Source organism: Triticum aestivum, chromosome 4B (genome assembly GCF_018294505.1).
Source record: "Triticum aestivum cultivar Chinese Spring chromosome 4B, IWGSC CS RefSeq v2.1, whole genome shotgun sequence".
Taxonomy (NCBI): domain Eukaryota; kingdom Viridiplantae; phylum Streptophyta; class Magnoliopsida; order Poales; family Poaceae; genus Triticum; species Triticum aestivum.
This window is the reverse complement of record NC_057804.1, coordinates 23,409,815-23,430,782: the sequence shown is the minus strand read 5'-3', so window position 1 is coordinate 23,430,782 and position 20,968 is coordinate 23,409,815. Positions and strand designations below refer to the sequence as shown.

Sequence of the window (20,968 nt, the reverse complement as noted above, 5' to 3'; positions counted from 1 at the left end):
TCATATCTTGCTGCTAATTTTTTTTTGCGGGATATATCTTGCTGCTAACTATTGACCGGAAAATGTTCCGAGTCATATCTGCTTATTTTTAAACATGTAGGGTCACATGCTTAATGATAGTAATTATGATTAGTAGAGGAATAAGAGAATGAGCACTGGAAGTGTTTCAGATGGATCCAGATTGTCCCAGAAGGGTTTTGGTAATTCCAAAAATGTAGATATGTCTGAAAAAGTTTCAGGTCTAGATATGAGAATTTCAAAAGGTTCCGAATGGGTCTCAAAACTTTTGAAAAACTCCGAAAAACTACACAACCCAAGACGACAGCCCCTGGTGGGCCACAAGGCATAAGGTGCCCCCAAGTAGGAAATGGGGGGGGGGGGGTCCTAATTGGGGAGGAATCTGTCCTCCCCTTATAGGTCATCAAATAGGGGAGGGGTTCCTCTCCGATGGCCTACAAGACACACAAGGTTGTGTAGCACCTTCGTGTAAATATCCCAATAGTTATCGTCCCAACAAAGAGTAGGCGGAGAATATTGATTGTGGCGTTTCGTTCACACACAGGGTGTCACAAGTCTTGTGTGAAGTAACTGTTAAAAATTTTCCAAGTGACACTATTGAAGGTAGACGACAGAAGCCGGGTTGATCCAATCATATAACATGAGAGGAGCCCACCTTTATTTTGTTTTCAAGGAGGACTGATTCCAAAACTACGGACAAGCTCGGGGGCTGTTGATGGTACATTATACCGGGGGTGGCCCATAGGCCAAGAGGCCCGTCAACGGGACGGGTTTGGGGCCCAGGAGACCTGTCTACAGGCTAGGTCCTTCATTCGACCGAAAGCCCGACTTTCGGATAGTCATCATCTTGGCGTGCAAGCCAAGGATCCCTCGGTCGATTCTGGGTCGGGGCCGGTTAGGAAATCTGTAAACCCTGCCGCTCAATGTATCGAGGATCATCTGATTTATCATCAACACCTTGGTAGCTATTACCACATCTAATCTGTAACCCCCCTCACACGAGGCATTTTCACCATTAATCAAAAAGCAAAGCAAAAGTAGGGGGTTACCTCAAACCATGATAGCCCGATCCTAGGTAAAAAATACTCGTGTGTGACCCCTTCTGGTACATCCGACGATGCTCTCCACCCTACCGAGGACACTGATAGTTTTTGGTACTGTCACCTTAGAGGTATGGTCTTCTATTAGACATGCGACCTCGTGGTCAGTGTGGAAGACGAAGGGGTGGCTCCATCGTCGTGTTGTAGGGTGTTGACTCTAGTTACCTGGGTGACAAATCATCAGCTCGTCCGGTACGCAACATCGAGGGCGGCGTGTGTGTTCTTAAGGTTTGTAAACCGGAGCGGCGGCCCCAGGTCATTTGATAGGGTGTCATCTCTAATTGCTTGGACGGCAGAGTAGTCGGCTCACTTGGGGCGCAGCCTCGGAGCTGGCATGTGTGTGGGCATGTATTGGTTTTTGGCCAATTTTCCTTATATAAACTAGTCAATTATCTTCTTCTTCTTCTTATATGAAAAAAGGCAGAGCTTCTGCCAGTTGCTAATTTTTTTTGTTTGTTTCAGACTTTCCGTCAAAATTTATTAATCAAAATGGTTTTGCAAGAGTCTGACAACAAAAATGTTTCCTAAATATTAATAAAACGATTGGGTCTGACAAAAAGAATGTTTCCGGGGACGCCCGATTTGATACTAGGTTTCATTTCCAAAATTACTGATCTCATAAGTGTAGTGAACTCAAACCATAACGGGTTCACAAAATTGATGCAACCCAAGCGAATCCTGATGCAAGAAACATTAAGTCATCAACAGAACCACTAGCGGCGGCCCAACACGAGACTGCAAGAGACATCAAGAATCAGTCGCATGAAATGTTGGGAGATTCCAGTCAATTTTCTCGCTGTTGGAATTTGGACGTGCTCCAACGTTCATCCGAGATAACCCTGAAACAATTCGCAGCACCAAAAGGGCCTCTCTGAGTTACCAGCGGGCGGCCTAGAACAAGGTAACGAGCACGGGTACAGAGTGGCAGCAGTGCTACGAGTGCTACAGTGACACGAACCATCAGGAGGGGGCAAGGTGTTAAGAGTGCTCATGACGGTGAGCCGACACCAGAGGCATCGGCCTCGTAGAAGAAGTTGTAAGCCTCGGCGACTTCCATGTACCACATCGCTTCACGGTCCGGCTGCGCCGAGAGATCCACTATCTTGTGCACCTGCAACGATCAAATCCAGGAGGTAAGAGATGTATCTGACAGCATGCACCATGATGCAAGATATAACGGCTTCTCTGTGAAATCTTAGGAGTGGCAAGCATTGAGAATACAAACAGTAAACAACTGCTGAAATTTGCACTTAAGACAAAAACTGTAATTTTTGGCCCAAAATCATGAGTGCTGTTGAAGTTCAAAGGATGAACACCTCGTCCACTCCCACGAGTGAGACTACTAGACTGTACATGAGTACTAGTAGTGTACTACGAGCAGACATTACTATTATTCTTTCTATTTGCATAATCATTAGTCAGGCAGCCTGAAACTCCAGGTGTTGGCTCAAGTATTCAAATGGTTTCAAAACTGAACTTCGCCTCAAACAATATAGAAAGCACCAACAGAAAACCTCAAAAATTCAGTATATGGATACAAATATGATATGAATGTAAGCAGACAAGGATGGACAAAGAGTGCAAGGGAGGGGGATGGAACCTTGACCGCTGGCAGATTTTCCGTAGAGTCGGGTGCAATATATGCCCCAATAATCAGCACATACATCCCTACAGCATAAAATAGGGACATCAGTAAATAAAACATGAACTAGCCTGAAAAAGAAGCAGAGCACGAAGAGAGTAAAAGCATTGCAAAATGCAAACAATAAAAATACTAGTGTATGTACCACTTTGCCAGGTCTGATAATTAATTTAACTCATGGGGCATCTTGTCTTGTGGTAATTTCTAGGTTTTCCACACTTATTTTTGCAAGCAGTTTCGCATCAACAGCACTAGAGCAGCAAAACAACACGTGCAATTTGATTATGTCGCACAGGCAAAGTTGATCTTCAGAAACAACATATCTAAGAAACGGAGCATAAGCAGAGGGGATCGAAGAAGGTTGGGAGAACCTGGGCGCCAGGGCTGGCCCTTGGCATCCTCGGATCGGAGCATGAACTCGGTGACGCAGGAGCCGTCATCCACGAACAGCCTCCCGTTGTCGCCGGCGCTGTAGTCCACGCGCAGGATCACGCCCTGCCTGCCGCTGCAAGTCGTCAGGGCTCCGAGCAGAGGAACGGGGAATGGTGGGGAGAAGATGGGATGGGTCGGGCTCGGGGTCGGGGACCTGGATCCAGGCGCGCTGGAAGCGGATGCCGAAGAGCATCTGCGCGGGGGAGGAGCCCTCGGAGGAGGGGGCCGTGGTGGAGCCCTCCAGCTGCGAGGCCAGCAGCTTCAGCGCCGCCAGCGAGTAGTCCATCGCCGTCCGCCCGCCGCCGCCGCCGCCGCCGCGGGGGCGCCCCTCCATTTTACTCGCGGTTGCGATTCGTGCTGGTCGCAGTTGCGGTATGTTCTTTTTTTTTTATGCAAAGTTGCGCATATGGTGGTAGGGTAGGGCTCCACATCCATACACGATACGCGGGCTTCCAAACTGGGCTCAGACGGTGAAAAGGCCCACCAAAAAAATTTAATGCCATAATGGCGGTTTATATCTCAACTAAGTATGGGCTGATTTTTTACTAGCGTAGGAGCATGACCACTGACTACCCGTGTTCTGGATAATTTACTAGCCACTGAAGTCCAACATCTAGACGACATAAGAAGAAAGGTAATAAGTAAGTCTTCTGCTAAATGAAGGGCTTGGGAATGTCACTAATCAGGATTGGCAAGCTCAAAACAGGAGGTTAGGATGTGATTGCTTAGAAGTTCATATATGTTCTGTTTCAAGTCAGCTTTAGTGATTACCAACTTAACAAGAGAATGCGCAGGTTATCAATGGCAAACCACTGGATTCAAATTTCAGGGTTACAAATCACAAATGCGCTTGGACACCTTCAGGTTACAATCAGAAACTCTTGTATTTAGGATCATGCGCATATTGAATGTAAAGTAATGTTTTTAATCACCCATGTGTTCATGTTTCAGATTAGAAAAAAAAAAAGATGACCTGAAGAGCTCCATGAAGTCAGCTATGATGTTCAGTGGCGGAGACAGGGGGGACCAGCAGGGGCCCTGGCCCCCCCTAACAAAATTGATTTAAGCCTAATATACATATAAACAAGTGGTTATGTACAGTGAAAATGATGTATTTTAGTGGGCTGGCCCTCCCTGCCAAGGATAAGCAACACTTGGCTCCCCTTAATACTTTTTCCTAGCTCCGCCACTGATGATGTTGCAATAAAATAATCAATGACAGAGGTTTCGCTGGTAAGCCATCTGAGCAAGACAAATTGGTGCAATCCTAATATGTCATTTTTCTTTAATTTGCTTATGCATGTCCTTATACTGATTTGTTCTGAATGTTTGCGGCAGAATGACTTCTGCAATGAAGCTTCTAACCTTTATGGGGATGAAGCTGCATGTCTCCATTCCAACTGTGCAACACATTTATCATTTATAAGACAATAAAAAACATAATTTTCATTGGTGTACATGTGCTTGACTTATCAAAGCTCATATGCAAGTGTTTAATATTCATGACTGTTATATATTTTGGAGGTAAGCAGTCAGGGAACAAACAGACATGTCGTTTAAATAATTCTATTTCACAATGAAATGATCTAACTATCTCAAAAAAAATAACTATGCATCTAGCTAAATTGTTCTTGTGAAGTGTTATTTTTTTATTAAAACAGGGTAATGAGTTTTGACTGTTACGGCCAGGCGTTTATCATTTCGTGTGCCATATATGTAATTAAGTTTGATTAGAAAACCATTCAGATATGTAGCACATTGACCGACATCCAATATTTTTTTCTCATATTAAAATCACTCTTTTGAATGTCCTAAAAATCAGAATATATAGGTATATTTAAATTTCCTGCATTTTTGTGCTTCCATAAATTTCATCCACCGATATTTCATAGTTCCAGGTTTTCAGTTTTCTACTGCTCCAATTAATTATGAATACATGTGGAGTTCATCACTCAGAAAGTGAACCTTTGGCTTGCTGAAACCATCAAGGAAGATGCTACAGAAACTCTAATCACCTTGCGCAAACAGGGTGCATAGGATAAATAGGACACATGAAGCAGCTATGAACATGAGGCATCAAGTTAGTAGGGTAAGCTCGAAGCCAGTAGTTTCTATTGTTCGTACTGAGGTTTAACCTCATGTTTTTTCCTCTCACAGTGAGACACTTCTAGGAAACCTTGAAGGGTTCTTCTTAGATCCTGGATGCCAAAGAAAACTATGCAAATCAAGTGACCAGCAATTATGCTCGCAAAAAAAAGGGCGGCGGAGATTACTACAAGAGGTTTGCATTTTCATTTGGCCCAAACCATGTTGACTTTGAGCTGGAAAGTATGTTACCATGTCATATGAATTGTTAGCTTGGTTGTTTTTCATTGTTGTCATTTTCTTACATTGCCGTTAAGAACTATAACTACAGACAAAGTGTTTTGATTGGGAATAGATGTATCTTAGAAAAGAGCATTAGTCAAGGCGTGCGTTACACGTGCAAACTTACTAGTATTTCAAAGGAATGCCTCAGGTCACAAAATCAATTTATCAAAATGCTCAGTTCTTTTCCAGCAAAGGTTTCTCCCATGAGTTAAAACTTGAAGTTAAGACAGCACTGAATGTGATGAATGAGTCCCTCTCAGGAAAAAAATTGGCAATGTCGTCTTCGATCACCTCTACCCTATGGCTATTGACTGGTCTGATAAAATGACCAGTCAATAGCCATAGGACTAAAACCTTCCTGCGATCCTAGCGTGTGGGTATCGTGGTAGTTAATACTTCTTTTGTTTTTTTGTCTGCATATAAGATTTGGTCAAAGTCAAACTTTGTAAACTTTGACTAACATTATAGAAAAAATATCGACATTCACAATATAAAACCAATATTATTAGATGCATCATGAAATTAATTTTCATAGCATATAGCCTTAGCATTGTAGGTGTTGATATCTTTTGATATAAATTTGGTCAAATCTTACATAGTTTGACTTTGACTAAATTTTATAGGTGTGTCTGGCACATCTAGATGTGCTCTAATTATTGCATATCTAAGTGGCTCAATCAAATTAGGAAGAAAAGAAAAAAGAGGAAAGAAAATGTTTACACGAATCTAAACGTAAAATCAAACGACATGAGATTTAGATGCCCAATAATTAGGGCACATCTAGATGTGCTTTAGTAAAACTGAATTTTATATGCAGACTAAAAAGAAAAGAGTACTCAGTTGTGATTTGTTTCCTGATACTAACTGTTTTCCGTGAATAATGGGTGCATGGGTCCCATGGATTTAGTCTGTGATTTCTTTCTTGTTAGCAACTGCTTACGAGAATAATGCTTCCACAAAATATTGTGACTAGTTTGGAAATTAGAATTATAAAATATAGTATGATGATGATTTTTAAATGCATTTTATTCTAAAAAAGTGCCATCACGGCGGTTTATATTTCGCAGGGCAATGCCTCATGTCAGAAAATCAATTTATCAAAATCCTCAGTGTTTTTCCGTTGATTAACATTGCATCTCACAGTCCAGATATCTCTCGAAACCGCTTTACATGAAATGTCTGAATTCTCTATCGTTTCACCATTTTTTCTCCGTTGATTAACTTTACATCTCACCGTCCAGATATCTCTCGGAAATGCCCTTGTTACACGCTAAAAAAATCTATAGGGAGGGGAATCTGGGGGATTTTGCAGATCGTGATGTCGTCCTAGTCTCCTAGATAACTGTTTGCGATATGTTGCCAGCCGCGAATGTTTGAAAAGCGTGGATGATGGATAGCCCTATCGCACAAGCTTTTTTAGGCCGCGTCGTGTATGATATAGCGTACCAATGCAAACATTTTCCTTAAGCAAATTCTGTGGGATGGTTAGCACATCTCATACGGCTTGTTCCGGATAGCTCTCCCGATCACACACGTGCACTTTAGTGTTTTCGTGTGTGATTTGAGGAGCAATCGCAGACGATTAATCTAGGTCTTGTACGGTAGATCCCCTATCACACACCTTCACACAAGACCGCGGTTCAAAACTGTGGAAAGAAGTTTCAAACTGTTTGCATTCTGCACTAGTGATCCCGCTTATTAACAACTAACACACATCAAGACACGCTTAATTAACCAACGGTACTATAGCAAGATTCCGTACATTACAGGGCCGACAGAGGTAGTAAAAAGGGACCAACCAACAACTCTTTTATTCTCATTATACGGATGAAAAAAAGGTAAATACATCAGTGATGTTTGAACTTGTCATAAATATTCACGTTAGTATTTGAATTTGAAAAATACGTCAAACTGATTCTAAAACTTGGCACATGAACGTGCAAATATGGTGCTAATCTCATTCGTAGACGTAAAATGTGCCGACGTGGCACCGTATATGGCTGAAGTGACACCGGCATGGCATGGGACCCACTTGTAGCGACGAAACAATAGTACTATATAGGCATGTGCACTGCATATAAGATTTGGTCAAAGTCAAATTACACAAAGTTTAACTAAATTTATATAAAAAATACCAACATCTATGATACTAACGCTGTATGGTATGAAAATTCATTCCATGATGCATCTAACAATATTGATTTCATATTGTGATTGTTGATCTTTTCTCTTATAAAGTTAGTCAAATTTTATAAAATTTGACTTTGACCAAATTTTATATGCAAACTAAAAAGAAACAGACGGAGTAGTAGTGCAGTGCATGGGTCCCACCACGTACGTGTTGCTTCCAGGTTTTGTGCTGGTTGTACAGGACGGCGGCACCCAGGCTCCTCGCCGGGTTGATGCCCGTGCCGGTGATCGGGATGGTCGCCAGGTGCACCACGAACACCGCCATGCCGATCGGGAGCGCCGCCACCAGCTGCAATTAATTGACGACAAATCATCATATATGTACAGGTCCGGCGGCGATCACCACGAGCTAGCTAGCTGAGAGTGAGAGGAGAAGGCGTCTGGTACGGGGACGAAGGCGTCGCGGGCGGTGCGCTTGGGGTCGGTGGCGGAGAAGACGGCGTAGGCGAGGACGAAGGTGCCCAAGGTCTCGGCGCCAAGGGCCGCCCCGAGCGAGTACCCCCCGGCCACCGCGTTGGCGCCGCCCCCCAGGTCGTCGTAGGGGTGCTTCATGATCCCCTTGACGATGCCCACGCCGACGACGGCGCCGAGGCACTGCGCCGCCACGTACAGCACCGAGCGCACCAGCGTCACCTTCCCGGCCATGAAGAGCGCGAACGTCACCGCCGGGTTTATGTGCCCGCCTGCATTGCACACGCAAGGCGACCATTGGTTCTAGATACACACCCATTTCTATCCATTTCTACGACAAGTAATTACGGACGGAGAAAATATTGTATGTTGTGATAGAGATGTGTATATATCTACCTGAGATGCCGCTAGTGGAGTAGACGAGGACGGAGACGGTGGCGCCGAAGGACCAAGCGACGCCGAGGTAGCCGACGCCGGTGCACCGGTCATCGGGGGCGGAGGACTGGCTCCTGTACCCGATGACGGTGGCGATGCTCACGTAGAGGAGGACGAGGGAGGCCGTGAACTCGCCGATGAGGGCGCGGTACAGGGACCACGTGGTCAGCTCGCTCGTGTCCAGCGCCCGGACCGCCGGCGGGTCCCCGTACGGCACCCTATGGACGACGATGTCCGTTGTCTCTTCGTCGGCGGTGACCACCTTCTCCACCTCCTTGGCCGCCATGGTCGGTCGGCTTGGTTGGAACCAGCTGTGTGTGTATGGCAATGGCAGTCTGGTGATAGGAGTATCCACTCCAAGAGTGCAAGCTTAAATAGGGATGATCGTGGTCAAGTGCTTGCGAAGCTGCATGCGTGAAGGAGACTCTGCTTGGATTAGATACTTGGAGTTGGAGGAGGTTTTCTCCTTGGAATCTACTCCTACATGTCCAAGAGCTTCTACTCGACAGGTGATTAACGTAAGGGCTGAGGTGGAATATAACAACAGTAACCCTACACCTACGAAACTGTTACTAAGCTTTTACGTTAATCACGTAACATTTCTTACGTAGGTTGGCATTGCTCTTCCGGTTACCAATTATGTCGACCGGATCTTCATCCATTGTCCAGTGTCCAATGGTACCTGGTCCCCAATTTTGGATCTCACACCTTCTCCCTGATCCTAGACACTACTGCCAGATCTTGTGCCGCTACGTACCTGTTTCTTCCCCGGATCAGGCCACCCCGTACCCCCGGTGTGCTAGGCAGTGGCGGTGGCGGTGGCGGTGGCGGTCGATGTTGTGTCCATCGGTGTTTCTCGATGCGCATCGTTGGGGAAATCATCGTCTTGTTCAACAACCTCTTCTTCTGAGACTTTGTGAGCAAGATCATCGGCTTGGCCTCACGATATTGACTGACATCTTGCGTGGTATATTTGCCAATCTTTGTGATGCCCCTGTCGATATGCTTGGTATATTTGCCAATCTCTGTCGTACGTGGTGGCCTACTATTGCGCGGGTTAAATGAGGTTTGGTCTTCTACATGTCTTGTAGGTACTTTAGTGGTTGAATTTCTCTATGTTTAGCCCACACACACAAAAAAATTCTCTATGTTTTCCATTGCAAGTGAAGCTATGGTGGTACAACGAAGAAAAGTTCGGCTAAAGCTTCGAAAAGAAATGCGCGAGCCTAAAATCTAAGCCCATATGGACTGCCGACCTCAGCAGCAAAAGGAAAGCAGAGCATTCTCTGAGATGAGTTACCAGCAGCAATCTACGACAGTGTAGCAGTCATGAGGAACAGAGCAGTGGCAGCAATGTCAAGGGCGCTGCACTGAAACGGATCATCAGGAGAGACCAAGGAGTGCTCACGGCGGTGAGCCGGCACCAGAGGCGTCAGCCTTGTAGAAGAAGTTGTAAGCCTCGGCCACTTCCATGTACCACATCGCTTCACGGTCCGGCTGCGCAGAGAGATCCACTATCTTGTGCACCTGCAACGATCAAGTCTAGGGATGCTTAAGTAAGAGGCCGACAACATGCACCGTGATGCAGGATATTCCTATGAAATCTCACGTGTCGTAAGCATTGAGAATACATACAATAACCACCTACTCAGTACTTCAGACAAAAGCTTTCATTTTGATTTGCATTGGTAAGCCATGGTAAAGTGGCAATTAACTGGAGACTGAACACATAATCTAATGATAATCTAGGGAGTCAAACAAAAACGAATCCAAGAAACTGCTTCCCACTTTTTTCTTGTGCTGAGATGTACCAGATGCTGGATTTAAAGAAGCATGGGAAACATTACATGTCAAGATTACCCATCCATACATTAGACAGCTCTTGTAATAATCTGATACCATGATGATTACAACACTACGACAGCATGTATTGACATTACTAAACTTTCTGTTATTCTCAATACGTTCAAATGATGAGTTGCAAAACTGACATAATCAGATAACCAAAAACTTGAACAAATCTAGGACTATCGCACTTTATCAATAAAATCTGCACTGCAGTTTGAAGGATGCCAGGCCCGAAATCATGGGTGCTATTTATCGAAGTTAAAGTATGAACCACTTCCACGAGTGAGACTACTAAATTGTACATAACATGCATTACTATTTCCTTTTTGTATAACCATTAGTCAGGCAGCCTCTGAAACTCCAGGTGTCGGCTCAAGCAAACAAATGGTTCCAAAACTGAAGTTTGCATCAAATAATAAAGAAAGCACCAACAGAGAACCTCGAATTCTTCTCAGTATGTGGATGGAAATAAGCAAGCAAGGATACACAAAGAGAGTAAGAGAGGGAGACGGAACCTTGACCATCGGCAGACTTTCCGTAGACTGGGGTGCAATATACGCCCCAATAATCAGCACATACATCCCTACAACACAAAATAGAGCCATCAATCAACTAGAGTAAAGAAATCATGAATTGGCTTGCAAAAGAAACGACGGTTGGATGCGCAATATACGAAGAGAGTAAAAGCACTGTAAAAACAATAGCAACTATTTTTACTAATAAGTACTGCTCCCTCTGATCTATAATAAGTGTCATGGTTTTAGCTCAAATTGGATCGGAGGGAGTGGCACTTTTACCAGGTCTGATAATAATGGATGGATTACTTCATGAGGCCATCTTGTGGTAAAGAAGCCTCTACTGCAAAGAGTACACCTGCACCTGCAGAGTATTTTGATGGTGGCTGGGATTGTTCAACTCTTGCATCGATCATCTCGAGTGGGTTCTAAAGTAAATTCTAGGTTGTCTTCGCATGCAGTTTCGTATTACATGACAGGCTTTTTTTTCAGGGGAAATACAGGCATACAGCTGATGTTACTAAGCAACAGCAGCAAAACTACTACTACTACATGAACAATGTTGCAGCACAAGCACAGTTAGTCAACACTCAATACATCATCATATCTGAGAAAGGAGAAGGCAAGACAAAATGAGAGAGAGAGAGAGAGAGATTGGGGGAACCTGGGCGCCAGGGCTGGCCCTTGGCATCCTCGGGGCGGAGCATGAGCTCGGTGACGCAGGAGCCGTCATCCACGAACAGCCTCCCGTCGCCGACGCTGTAGTCCGCGCGCACCACCACGCCCTGCCTGCCGCAGCGAGCCGTCAGGGCAAGGGCAAGGGCTCCGAGCAAAGGAAAGGAAGGGACGGGACGGGGAAGATAGAAGACGGGACCTGGATCCAGGCGCGCTGGAAGCGGATGCCGAAGAGCATCTGCGCCGGGGAGGAGCCCTCGGAGGAGGGGGCCGTGGTGGAGCCCGCCAGCTGCGAGGCCAACAGCTTCAGCGCCGCCAGCGAGTAGTCCATCGCCGTCCGGCCGCCGCCGCCGCCGCCGCGGGGGCGTCCCTCCATTTCTCACCGGCTCGCGGTTGCGGTTCCTGTCTTTGCTGCTGCTGGCAGTTGTGGCCTTGTGGGCGCAAATGGTTGGAAGGGCCGCACATAATCGATGCGGGCTTTTAGACTGGGCTCGGACGGTGAAAGGCCCCGGTATTTGTTGTACGGGCTGTCATGAGCTAAAAAAAAACACTTCTTTCATAATTGTAGCACGAGTGACAATTAATATAGGTCGGAGGAGTACATACTGTAAAAAAATTGCGAAAAGATCGAATCTATTATAAAGATTTATCGAAAGTACAAAACACATTAAACATAAATTACATCGAGGTCCATGGATCACCGAACGACCATTGCCGCCGACACATACTATAACGTTTAGGGGATGAATAACTCGAAAACTGCCACAGGAACGTGATGATTTAAACTTGGAAATTAATCCCAACTCAAAAACCTAAATTATTGGTAAAGGTAATATTCAATATCAAGATGATACTAACTACACCTGACCGACCTAAACCTTTGCTTTTTCTAAAAAAAAAGAGAGAAAAACCAGTGCTACTTCCCTAAAAAAACTTAATAGCACTGAACCTTGGGTTTCTTACAATAAAACTGAACCTTTCTGCCATCACGGGCTACAATGGAGAAAAACAAAATTCATAGTTAACTTCAGGGCGATTTTCTTTTAATTTGCGAGTAGAAAAAGTGTGAATAATAACTCTTTATATAGTGCTAGTTTTGTTTTGTTTTTTATTCACCCAAAATACCATGAAAGTCATTTCTTTGCCAAACTTTTTACTCCAGTATAACACTACATCGTTTGTTTCCAAAAAGTCTCAGGAAATTTTTGACTTTTTTTGCAACTTCTATTTTGTTTTTCAATCCAGGTGCATTGGCACTGGAGACCCAAAGATGCCTGTTTAATTATTCCTTCTCTAGAGCTGCTGGGATGACAGTCTTGCTTTCTGACAGAAATCTGCTTTGGCGTTCATGGGAAATTCATTCTCTAGCTTATCAAAAAGTATGAGAAAACTGGCATTCAAACGTAGAAATGAAAACCACATCTGCATCTATGTCTCAGGTTTACATATCGATTCGGATGACAGAAATAGTTCTTACCCAGAAAACGAAAACTTTAGACCAAATTTGCGACTTATCAAACTTGGCAATCGAACATCTCCCAAAAAAATTTGTATCACCACCCATGCCCAAAACTCGTATATCCCCACCCATGCCCCTAGTTAATCTCCATTCGCCGATTTTCTTTACAGGTTGCCGTATAGTCTAAAATGACAGTAGGTTATAACAGACTCCCGGTTCCAAAATCACAGCGGCCACATGCCGCATTCTTTCTCAGGTCAGCAGCGTTGATTACAAACCGCAGCAAGCTTGTCAATGGAGTGGAGTTTCCGGTTAGCTGAGCGCCTTCTGGCAGTAGCTCAGCACCTCCCGAGCATTGTCGATGGAGTCTCCAGTCGAGGACTTCTCCTCGATCCATCTCTCCATGAAGAAGGAGATTGCCACGAGCTGTTACAGATATTTTGTAGCATAGGAAAAACAATGCGATTGCTGCTGCCGAGATGTATCCCATCATGTTAGTTTGTAAATGTAGCTTAAGATCTAGATTTCCATGAAGGACAAATTGTATATATTGTTTTAAAGGATACACATCTCGATGTCCATCCCTTCAGGAGAGCATCCTCAGGTGTTAACTTCTCTTCATCAACCACCTGACTCTCGAGGTCATCTTTGATGAGGCCGAACTTGCCTGAGAACAGAGACGCAAACTGGTCGAGGGACGAGGAGTTTAACTCAGTTCCTTGCACTTGTGCCAGAATACGTGCTAAGATACTCCAAAGTGCATATCGAGCTTGGTCATCATCAGGGACCTCTGGAAGAACTTCAAGTAGGCCTTCCAGGAACGCTAAATCTGAAACAATTGAAAGACTGGATCACTGTAATGGCACTAAATGGAAACATTGATTTCAAGTCATGCAGTGCACTGCTTAGCAAATATACGATAGTTGCTTAGAAAATAAGATAAGTGCTAAGAAAAAATGTGCCTACCACGGGATATCTTAGGCACCAAATGCTTTCCATCTGTCAAAATATTTGATATTACGATCACCACCGAAGCACAATAGCTTGCAACCTGAAGAAGAGTTTGTGAATAAGAATACAATTGCCATGCTTGACTTGCATTCATACATCTGAATCTACAGATCTTTCAAGTGAGACATCCTAGGTCACCATTGAGGTTGTAGAGGTGGGGAATCACAAGAATTAATGCAAGGTGAAGTTTGCCAAATGTACAAACGGAAGAGGCAAGGAATGTTTCTTCAAATTTCCGGAAAAAAAATTCATGACTTACTGACAATCAAAAAATTCGGAACAGCTTGCTTGTTAAGAGTTATGAGTTGGTCAAGCTAACAATTGGGTACCAAGGAGGCAACAACATAATGCATTTCTTCCAAAATGTATGAACCAGAATTCGACTGGGCTGATGAACAAATATATGAAATGGTAGCAGTGGCAACATGCTCACCTCAACTTTATCAGGCGATTTGATCATGTTAACTAACACTTTAATCAGCCAGTCATTCGATGTCATTGCCTTTGAAACACAGTGTATGGCTGATAATTCTTCCATGAAGTGAAGGATCAATTCAAGAGAATCCGATCTGAAACGTGTTAAGAAAAAGGTAAGGTAAATCCATTACTGTCCCAGGTTGTTAATTCAAAATTCAAAAACTAAGAAGGGTTATCGCAGTGACAGAGAAATGCAGCTACAGTCCTATTAAATTAAAACTAGGAAGTGGGAATGTAAGAAACTTAAAATGCTCAGACCATATTATTGGGAAACAACAAATGGCCACATCTCAGAAGATAGGTTAAGGACCTAAACTTTACCTAGAAGACATGAAATATAAAAAATATTCTATGAAGCTTTAAGGATCTATTTGAAACAATGACTTTAAACGGGACTATGGAGGATTCAAATCCTTGAGGGTTCCTTACACAACTGTTTTGGGAGCTTCAGCATTCAGCCCATAATCGAACTGAATGCCATAAATCTCCAGAGAAATACCACATATCCAAACAGGCCCTTAGGTGTTTTTCCTATGATTTATTCTTAAACTACAGAAAATTTACCAAATACTCCCTCCAATCTATAATTTAAAGTGTATAAGTTTTAAGGTCAAACGCTTTTCTATTTGACCAAACCTAGATAAGTTTGACTTTTCTCAAAATTAATACACCTTGCATTTTGGAATGTAGGGAGTACATAGAAGAAGCTTCCATGATACCTTGAACAATAATAGTTCAAAATCTGTAACAGATAACTTTTATAAAATGAAAACCTTGCCGAATTTCAAGTTAGTTCAACATACCTGTCTAGCTTCTCATCCGCTGATCTTTCAAGCTCAGTTGTTAGTAACCCAATAACACGGTTAACTAGACCCAGTTTAAGCAAGGGCTGGATAAGCATAGCAATCACATCTCGATTATCAATGACAGTTGATAGGAAGTCAATGATCTGCAACCAGTAATTCACATACGAAATAACCAAACAGTTAAACACATGCAAATATAAAGGATGGAAATTTTTCAGCTGAACCATAGTATAATAAGATGAAAGTAGTTGCGATAGTTCGGCTGGGCTGACAATTTCAACCGAATCATACAACACATAACAATGGGCAAAATTAGTTTTACAGTATAATTGTAGGAAAATAAATGCTTTCACTGCTATAAAAGTTATTGTAGAACGATAAGCAAATAGATGCTGGTTCAAAGACCATAAGACCTCTGCAGCTAAAAGTTTGATAAAATTGCAATTTGCAGTCACATGTTTCTCAAGAGTATCAACTGTTACCAAAATGCAGCCAAAAAAATTCAGATATTCCCCTAAGAGAAGAATTTTCACAGAAGAGAACCAAGCAATTGCCATGGGAAAAAACAGGACCTCATTCTGACCAAGGATAATTCTACATTGTTCGGATAACATGGATATGGTAGCAATGAGTAAGACTGGACCATACAACTAAGGAAGTGTTTGGGAAGATGAAACAGTCCATAGAAACTATTCGATGACGACCTTCTTGAAACTACCTCAGGATATGGTGAACTGATAACAGAGTTAAGCAGGCAAACACACATGCCTAACAATCATGTATAGAAGAATGAGCTAAGATGATTAAAACAATTTATGTTACACAAGTCCTACAAAAGAAATATAATGTGTCCATATATGTCAAAATTCAATTTAAAAAGAACAGAAGTCACTAAAGTTGTGAGGACCAACTCTACGGATTAGTCACAACAAGTTGCATATACGAATTCAGTACAATACGCAGTCACAACAAGTTGCATATACGAATTCAGTACAATACGCAGTCACAACAAGTTGCATATACGAATTCAGTACAATACCTTTTCAAGTAATGTAGAATTATCTGTCTTCCCAACTATCCATAGAATACGTGAAAGAACCTCATCAGGTAAAAGAGCTTGAGCCCAAGAAACAAATGCACTGGACCGAAGAATGGCAGCCAACAACCTGTCTAAGAAAAACTGTGTGAGGATGCACCACTGATGAAACTTAGCAATAATACTCATTCCAACTATCTCGGGGTGTAAGAATTTTTTTTTTACAGACAGCAACACAAGTCAAAATAAGCAAAAAAGAACAGAGCATAGATGGAACTTCTCAATTCTCATTGTCTACAACTCAGAACAATTAGAAAGCAGCTTCTCCAAGTTTTGAACATCGACAATAGAAAATTAAATTATCAAGAAAAACAAAATCTAAATTTACTTAGCTCCTATCCCCCAATAACATAAGTACATAACCTACTAACACAGTTGAAAATGGTTATATTTTTTGCAAAAGTGTTGTATGTTCAAGCATTTTCATCCACAACTTCAACAACTAGTGATTGATTGGGTATGCCCAAATGTAGGTATGCATGTAACATGTGATGTAAGGATGTGTAGTTTTGCATGTGGGCATTTGCATAGTTATGTGGTACTCCCTCCGTCCGAAAATACTTGTCATCAAAATGGACAAAAAAGAATGTATCTAAAACTAAAATACATCTAGATACATCATCTTTTATTCATTTTGATGACAAGTATTTCCGGACGGAGGGAGTAAAATTGAATGGGTATCTGACCAATACAAAATGCACAAATTCAAGAACATAAATAATATATCAACATGGTAATCGTGTGTGTGCTGAGCTAAACTACCAAGATCTATTTCACATGATAAGGCTTAAATTTCACGGGATGAAATATCTTGCAATGCTAGAATAATAAACAGCTTGTCAAACAGCTGATAAATAAATAATAAAAAAAAATTGGTTCTAAATAATAACTTTGAGTCCGGCAAAAAAAAAAAACTTAATCCCAAAGATACCCAACCTGAATGTTTCAGAAAGGCATTGGACATCATCTATAAACAATTGCTCCACAACAGTTGCAATTAAACCTTTTTTCAAAGAGATTGCAGCAACTAGAGATTCATGACAGACTAAGTTTCCCATGATTCCAAGACAAATTTCCTGCAGGGACAAAAGATTCGAAGAAACAAGATACTTCAATACATGCTTAGCAAAAAGAGAGGGAGCAGTAGAGGAAAATTTCATTTCACCTTCACCCTAGAAGAATTTGCCGTATGAAGGTTTTCCAAAAGCACTTCAATCACAAGATTATTAATCTACAAGGGTTAAATATAGTGTTGTTAACAGCAGAAGATGCACAATTACTAAGGTATAAAGGAAGGTGGATAAATTCTGTTTATTATGCCTTAATTTCCTTTTGTAGTTCCTTTGAACACTTGATTTGCTGTTAGATCAATTAGGATTTAGGAGAAATACTTTTGACTTACTGCAACCTGGCCATTCTTCCATTTAAAATGTTTGTTAGAATTAGCATGTTATTATGACATAAGCATTCACACTACAAGTAGCTATCACCAGCAAAATTTATAGATAAAATATAAGCACAAAGGAGCTACAAAACTAAAAGAATGAGACAATTACAATTATCCACCTTAATTCTTTGCTTATCTACTCCTAATTGATCTAACAAGCCAACCACATCGTATTAAAACCCAGGATATCCAGACAATGTCTAAAGCCAGTGCAGATAAGGCAATCAAAATCTCTCACACTTCCTGCTTGCTAGTATCTTGTTCAGTAAAAAATTGAGCAGCAATAAACAAGTTTCATATAGCAAAACGGTTCGCCTTCTGTTTATGACAAACCTATAGAAGAAATACATCCTTATACAAGAGAATGATGCAGATAAATACCATAAGTTCTGCTTGAGGTGTACTAGCCGCAAGATCCCACAGAATACAACCACACTCTTCCAACTGATCCTTAGGACTGACACTTCTTTCTTCTGGAAGACCCTGCTTGTCACTTTTCTCAGAAGGATCCGTGTTATCCGGTTGCGTTGAATCCCTGTCATCAGAATTGACCCTTTGCTTGTCACTTTTTGCATGAGGCAGACATTATTAGGACAACCAGGTCGTTTTAATGACAGCCTTCATTGCTAAACAAACTTAATGGGGGGAAATCTGGAAGTACCACCACCTGAACTCTTTCTCCACACTGGATCCCTTAGGTATTAGTTGCCTTATAAGAGAGATAGTATAGCTTGGATCAACTGTAGTTGCGTTTGTGTCATCAAGTGACTGCAGATAATTACAACCAGAAGATTGAACATTAAGACAACAAGATATTACTATAATTCCAAGGGAGCATGTTCGGCAACTATTTATGTCTTCCTGACAAGGCATCTAAATGAAAATATTGATGACAAAGCAACTAAACACCAATTGTGAAAACTATGTACATTAAAGTTTCATGTTCACGATAAGCAGTTGCTTGGTAAGTAAACCCCAGTTGTAATAACTATGTACGGAGTACATTCCAGTGCCATATTCACAGTACTCAGCTGTAAATGCAAATTGACATCATCTAGAAACAATTGCTCCACAACAGCTGCAATTGAACTCCAGTTGTAATAACAGATTTGGGCATGTAAACATAGTGGCAGATCTCAGCCGTAAATGCAAATTGCATGGCCCACAAATCACAATAGCAAAGAAAATGCAAGATGGATGTTCCCCGGGAAGGAATTCACCCTCTGTCCCATGGATGGAGGAGGGCAATTCAACCAGCATCGAGCACAACGTGCCGTGCGGGATGTCCTCGCTCACCCTGAGGCACGGAATCGCTTAGTTGTTCTAACAACAGCGGTCGCCCTCGAAGCGCGCACCAACTGCTCGACGGAATGCTCGCGAGAGCGAGGGAAATGGAAACCACGGGAGCGACGCAAAAACCCTCGTTGCGCGCGCCGCAGAGGGAACGCGAGGCGGGGAGACGGGGTGGGAGGCGAGGCGAGGCCGCGTACCTCTTCCTCCGCGGGCGCGAACGGCAGGTGCGTCGGGGCGTCCTCCTCCTCGTCGTCTCCCTCCTCCTCCTCCCCGTCCCATTCCTCCTCCTCCTCCTCCTCCTCATCCACGTCGTCCTCCGTGGCGTCGCCGCCCTCCCCCTGCTCGTCCTCCAGCTCGGGCGCGTCGTCCTGCCCCGCCTCGACTGCTCCGCTGGCGCCCTCTTCCTCTTCGGAAGCGCCCGGCGACGCCGGAGCGTGGTGATCGGGGGTGGTTCGCTCGCCCCGCGGCGGCTCGGGCGAGTCTTCCTGCCCCGCTCCGCCCGCCGCGGGCGCGCCCGTGTCGCCGGCCGCCATGGCAGCTTCTTCGGCGGTGGCGGGCGTGGGCGAGAGGAGTGGGGGTGGCGAGGCCGTTCGACCGCGAGGGCGCACGCAATGCGGAAGGGGAGCGCAGAAAACCCCCACCCAGACGCAGAACGTGTGGGCTTTTCACAGGGCCGGACGCCAGTGGGTTTGGGCCCTGGCCCTGATAGTCCTTTTTTCTTTTTGAGGTGGTCCTTTTTTCTTTTCTAGAAAACTTGCAATCCTGTTAAAAAACTTACAACCCAGGTAAAAAAAACTTTGGCCATGATGAATGCTATCAGGCTTGCTGAAGAGTTTAGTATGGGCCGAGTTACTTTCTTCGTGATCCGCCTCTCGCCGAAGCTTGCGTTGGGGTAAGTAACCTGGACCGTGCACCTCTTGGCATCCTCTTTCAAGAAGCCAAGTTCAAGCTATAAGTGTACTTCATAGGTTATAAGGTTGATGTTTGTTCTCGTCTTTGTAATATCCCTGCTCATCTACTAGCTGGTTATGGTTCAAGGGCTATGATCGACAACCAACATATTTGGCTTACTAATGTTTTCCAAGATGTAAGCGGTGTTGTGGCCGGTAATATTGCTGGGCCCATTAGTTAATAGAATGCATGGTGTTTCACGTCAAAAAAAAATATAATCGGCAAGTTAGGGCTAAATATTAGTCAAAGGGACACACTCCTGGCGCTTTAATGTGACTTTGGTAAAACTATTATATAGTATTGAAATGGTTTGCAGAGTATTAAGTCCGAATCGATGCACTTACCCCTTTTGTGATTATTTGGTCACACTCTTTATTAGATAAACAACTAATAAAATCAATGTCTTTCATTTCCATGACATCACCATGAACAAAAAATGGCAACTAGATGCGAGTGAAGTGAAGTGAATATAGCTATGGTCAATATTGGTTGTATTTCAAAGCTAGCGTGCTGGACGCGTAGGGGGGTCGGCGGTTCATACTACCAATTTGTTTACGATGATCGAGTTGCTTCTTGTAAAAATGGTATAAATCTATGTTGATTTTCCTAAAGCGATAAAACCAAATAAATATTTTCCTATATTTATGAATGTAGATGCGACCATATGCCATGATTTGGTTTGGACCTTGGGTATACTACCCAATGATATATCTTAATTTTTTTATCGCTAACCTGTCATTGTTGTATGGAATAACATGAATGCTATATTTTGTCCTTTACCATTGCCACACC

General features: G+C 43.1%; 4 protein-coding genes across 6 annotated transcripts; all 4 read right to left on the bottom strand.

Annotated features, from left to right (window-relative positions):
- Window positions 1-1,668: 1,668 nt before the first annotated feature.
- On the bottom strand, window positions 1,669-3,574 carry LOC123090688 (uncharacterized). 2 transcript variants are annotated; one of them, XM_044512017.1, is made up of 5 exons: window positions 3,347-3,574; window positions 3,132-3,255; window positions 2,719-2,786; window positions 2,077-2,229; window positions 1,669-1,957 (listed from the first exon to the last, which is right to left on the bottom strand). In XM_044512017.1, the coding sequence occupies exons 1-4, from the start codon at window positions 3,524-3,526 to the stop codon at window positions 2,107-2,109; spliced, it is 495 nt and encodes a 164-aa protein (XP_044367952.1). In that variant the 5' UTR covers window positions 3,527-3,574; the 3' UTR covers window positions 1,669-1,957; window positions 2,077-2,106. The 2 variants fall into 2 exon arrangements, with proteins under 2 accessions (XP_044367952.1, XP_044367951.1); XM_044512016.1 differs by having other exon boundaries at window positions 1,669-2,229.
- Window positions 3,575-7,359: 3,785 nt separating this feature from the next.
- Window positions 7,360-9,260, bottom strand: LOC123089901 (probable aquaporin PIP2-7). The gene is made up of 4 exons (XM_044511449.1): window positions 9,206-9,260; window positions 8,560-8,967; window positions 8,140-8,435; window positions 7,360-8,041 (listed from the first exon to the last, which is right to left on the bottom strand). Exons 1-4 carry the CDS (start codon window positions 9,258-9,260, stop codon window positions 7,838-7,840), a joined length of 963 nt encoding a protein of 320 aa, XP_044367384.1. The 3' UTR covers window positions 7,360-7,837.
- Window positions 9,261-9,729: 469 nt separating this feature from the next.
- On the bottom strand, window positions 9,730-12,069 carry LOC123090687 (uncharacterized). The gene is made up of 4 exons (XM_044512015.1): window positions 11,836-12,069; window positions 11,626-11,746; window positions 10,962-11,029; window positions 9,730-10,125 (listed from the first exon to the last, which is right to left on the bottom strand). Exons 1-4 carry the CDS (start codon window positions 12,010-12,012, stop codon window positions 10,003-10,005), a joined length of 489 nt encoding a protein of 162 aa, XP_044367950.1. The 5' UTR covers window positions 12,013-12,069; the 3' UTR covers window positions 9,730-10,002.
- Window positions 12,070-13,046: 977 nt separating this feature from the next.
- LOC123090685 (protein saal1) lies at window positions 13,047-19,854 on the bottom strand. 2 transcript variants are annotated; one of them, XM_044512012.1, is made up of 11 exons: window positions 19,423-19,854; window positions 18,600-18,700; window positions 18,314-18,497; window positions 17,651-17,716; window positions 17,422-17,561; window positions 16,429-16,555; window positions 15,387-15,532; window positions 14,540-14,675; window positions 14,062-14,146; window positions 13,662-13,924; window positions 13,047-13,521 (listed from the first exon to the last, which is right to left on the bottom strand). In XM_044512012.1, the coding sequence occupies exons 1-11, from the start codon at window positions 19,756-19,758 to the stop codon at window positions 13,408-13,410; spliced, it is 1,698 nt and encodes a 565-aa protein (XP_044367947.1). In that variant the 5' UTR covers window positions 19,759-19,854; the 3' UTR covers window positions 13,047-13,407. The 2 variants fall into 2 exon arrangements, with proteins under 2 accessions (XP_044367947.1, XP_044367949.1); XM_044512014.1 differs by having other exon boundaries at window positions 18,314-18,467; window positions 19,423-19,853.
- Between the last annotated feature and the right edge of the window lie 1,114 nt (window positions 19,855-20,968).

Bases quoted from the DNA above. Each gene is read 5' to 3' on its own strand.
- LOC123090685 (XM_044512012.1), bottom strand. From the start codon at position 19,758: ATGGCGGCCGGCGACACGGGCGCGCCCGCGGCGGGCGGAGCGGGGCAG. The intron at 17,717-18,313 runs GTATTTATCTGC...TAACCCTTGTAG, and splicing joins CACCTCAAGCAGAACTTATG to ATTAATAATCTTGTGATTGA. The intron at 16,556-17,421 runs GTTGGGTATCTT...TTTCTTAGACAG, and splicing joins TGCCTTTCTGAAACATTCAG to GTTGTTGGCTGCCATTCTTC.
- LOC123089901 (XM_044511449.1), bottom strand. From the start codon at position 9,260: ATGGATGAAGATCCGGTCGACATAATTGGTAACCGGAAGAGCAATGCC. The intron at 8,436-8,559 runs GTAGATATATAC...TGTGCAATGCAG, and splicing joins CTCCACTAGCGGCATCTCAG to GCGGGCACATAAACCCGGCG. The intron at 8,042-8,139 runs GTACCAGACGCC...AATTAATTGCAG, and splicing joins CCCGCGACGCCTTCGTCCCC to CTGGTGGCGGCGCTCCCGAT.
- LOC123090688 (XM_044512016.1), bottom strand. From the start codon at position 3,526: ATGGAGGGGCGCCCCCGCGGCGGCGGCGGCGGCGGCGGGCGGACGGCG. The intron at 2,787-3,131 runs GTTCTCCCAACC...TTTATGCTGTAG, and splicing joins GGGCCAGCCCTGGCGCCCAG to GGATGTATGTGCTGATTATT. The intron at 2,230-2,718 runs GTTCCATCCCCC...TGATCGTTGCAG, and splicing joins AAAATCTGCCAGCGGTCAAG to GTGCACAAGATAGTGGATCT.
- LOC123090687 (XM_044512015.1), bottom strand. From the start codon at position 12,012: ATGGAGGGACGCCCCCGCGGCGGCGGCGGCGGCGGCCGGACGGCGATG. The intron at 11,747-11,835 runs GTCCCGTCTTCT...TGCGGCAGGCAG, and splicing joins TCCAGCGCGCCTGGATCCAG to GGCGTGGTGGTGCGCGCGGA. The intron at 10,126-10,961 runs GTTCCGTCTCCC...TGATCGTTGCAG, and splicing joins AAAGTCTGCCGATGGTCAAG to GTGCACAAGATAGTGGATCT.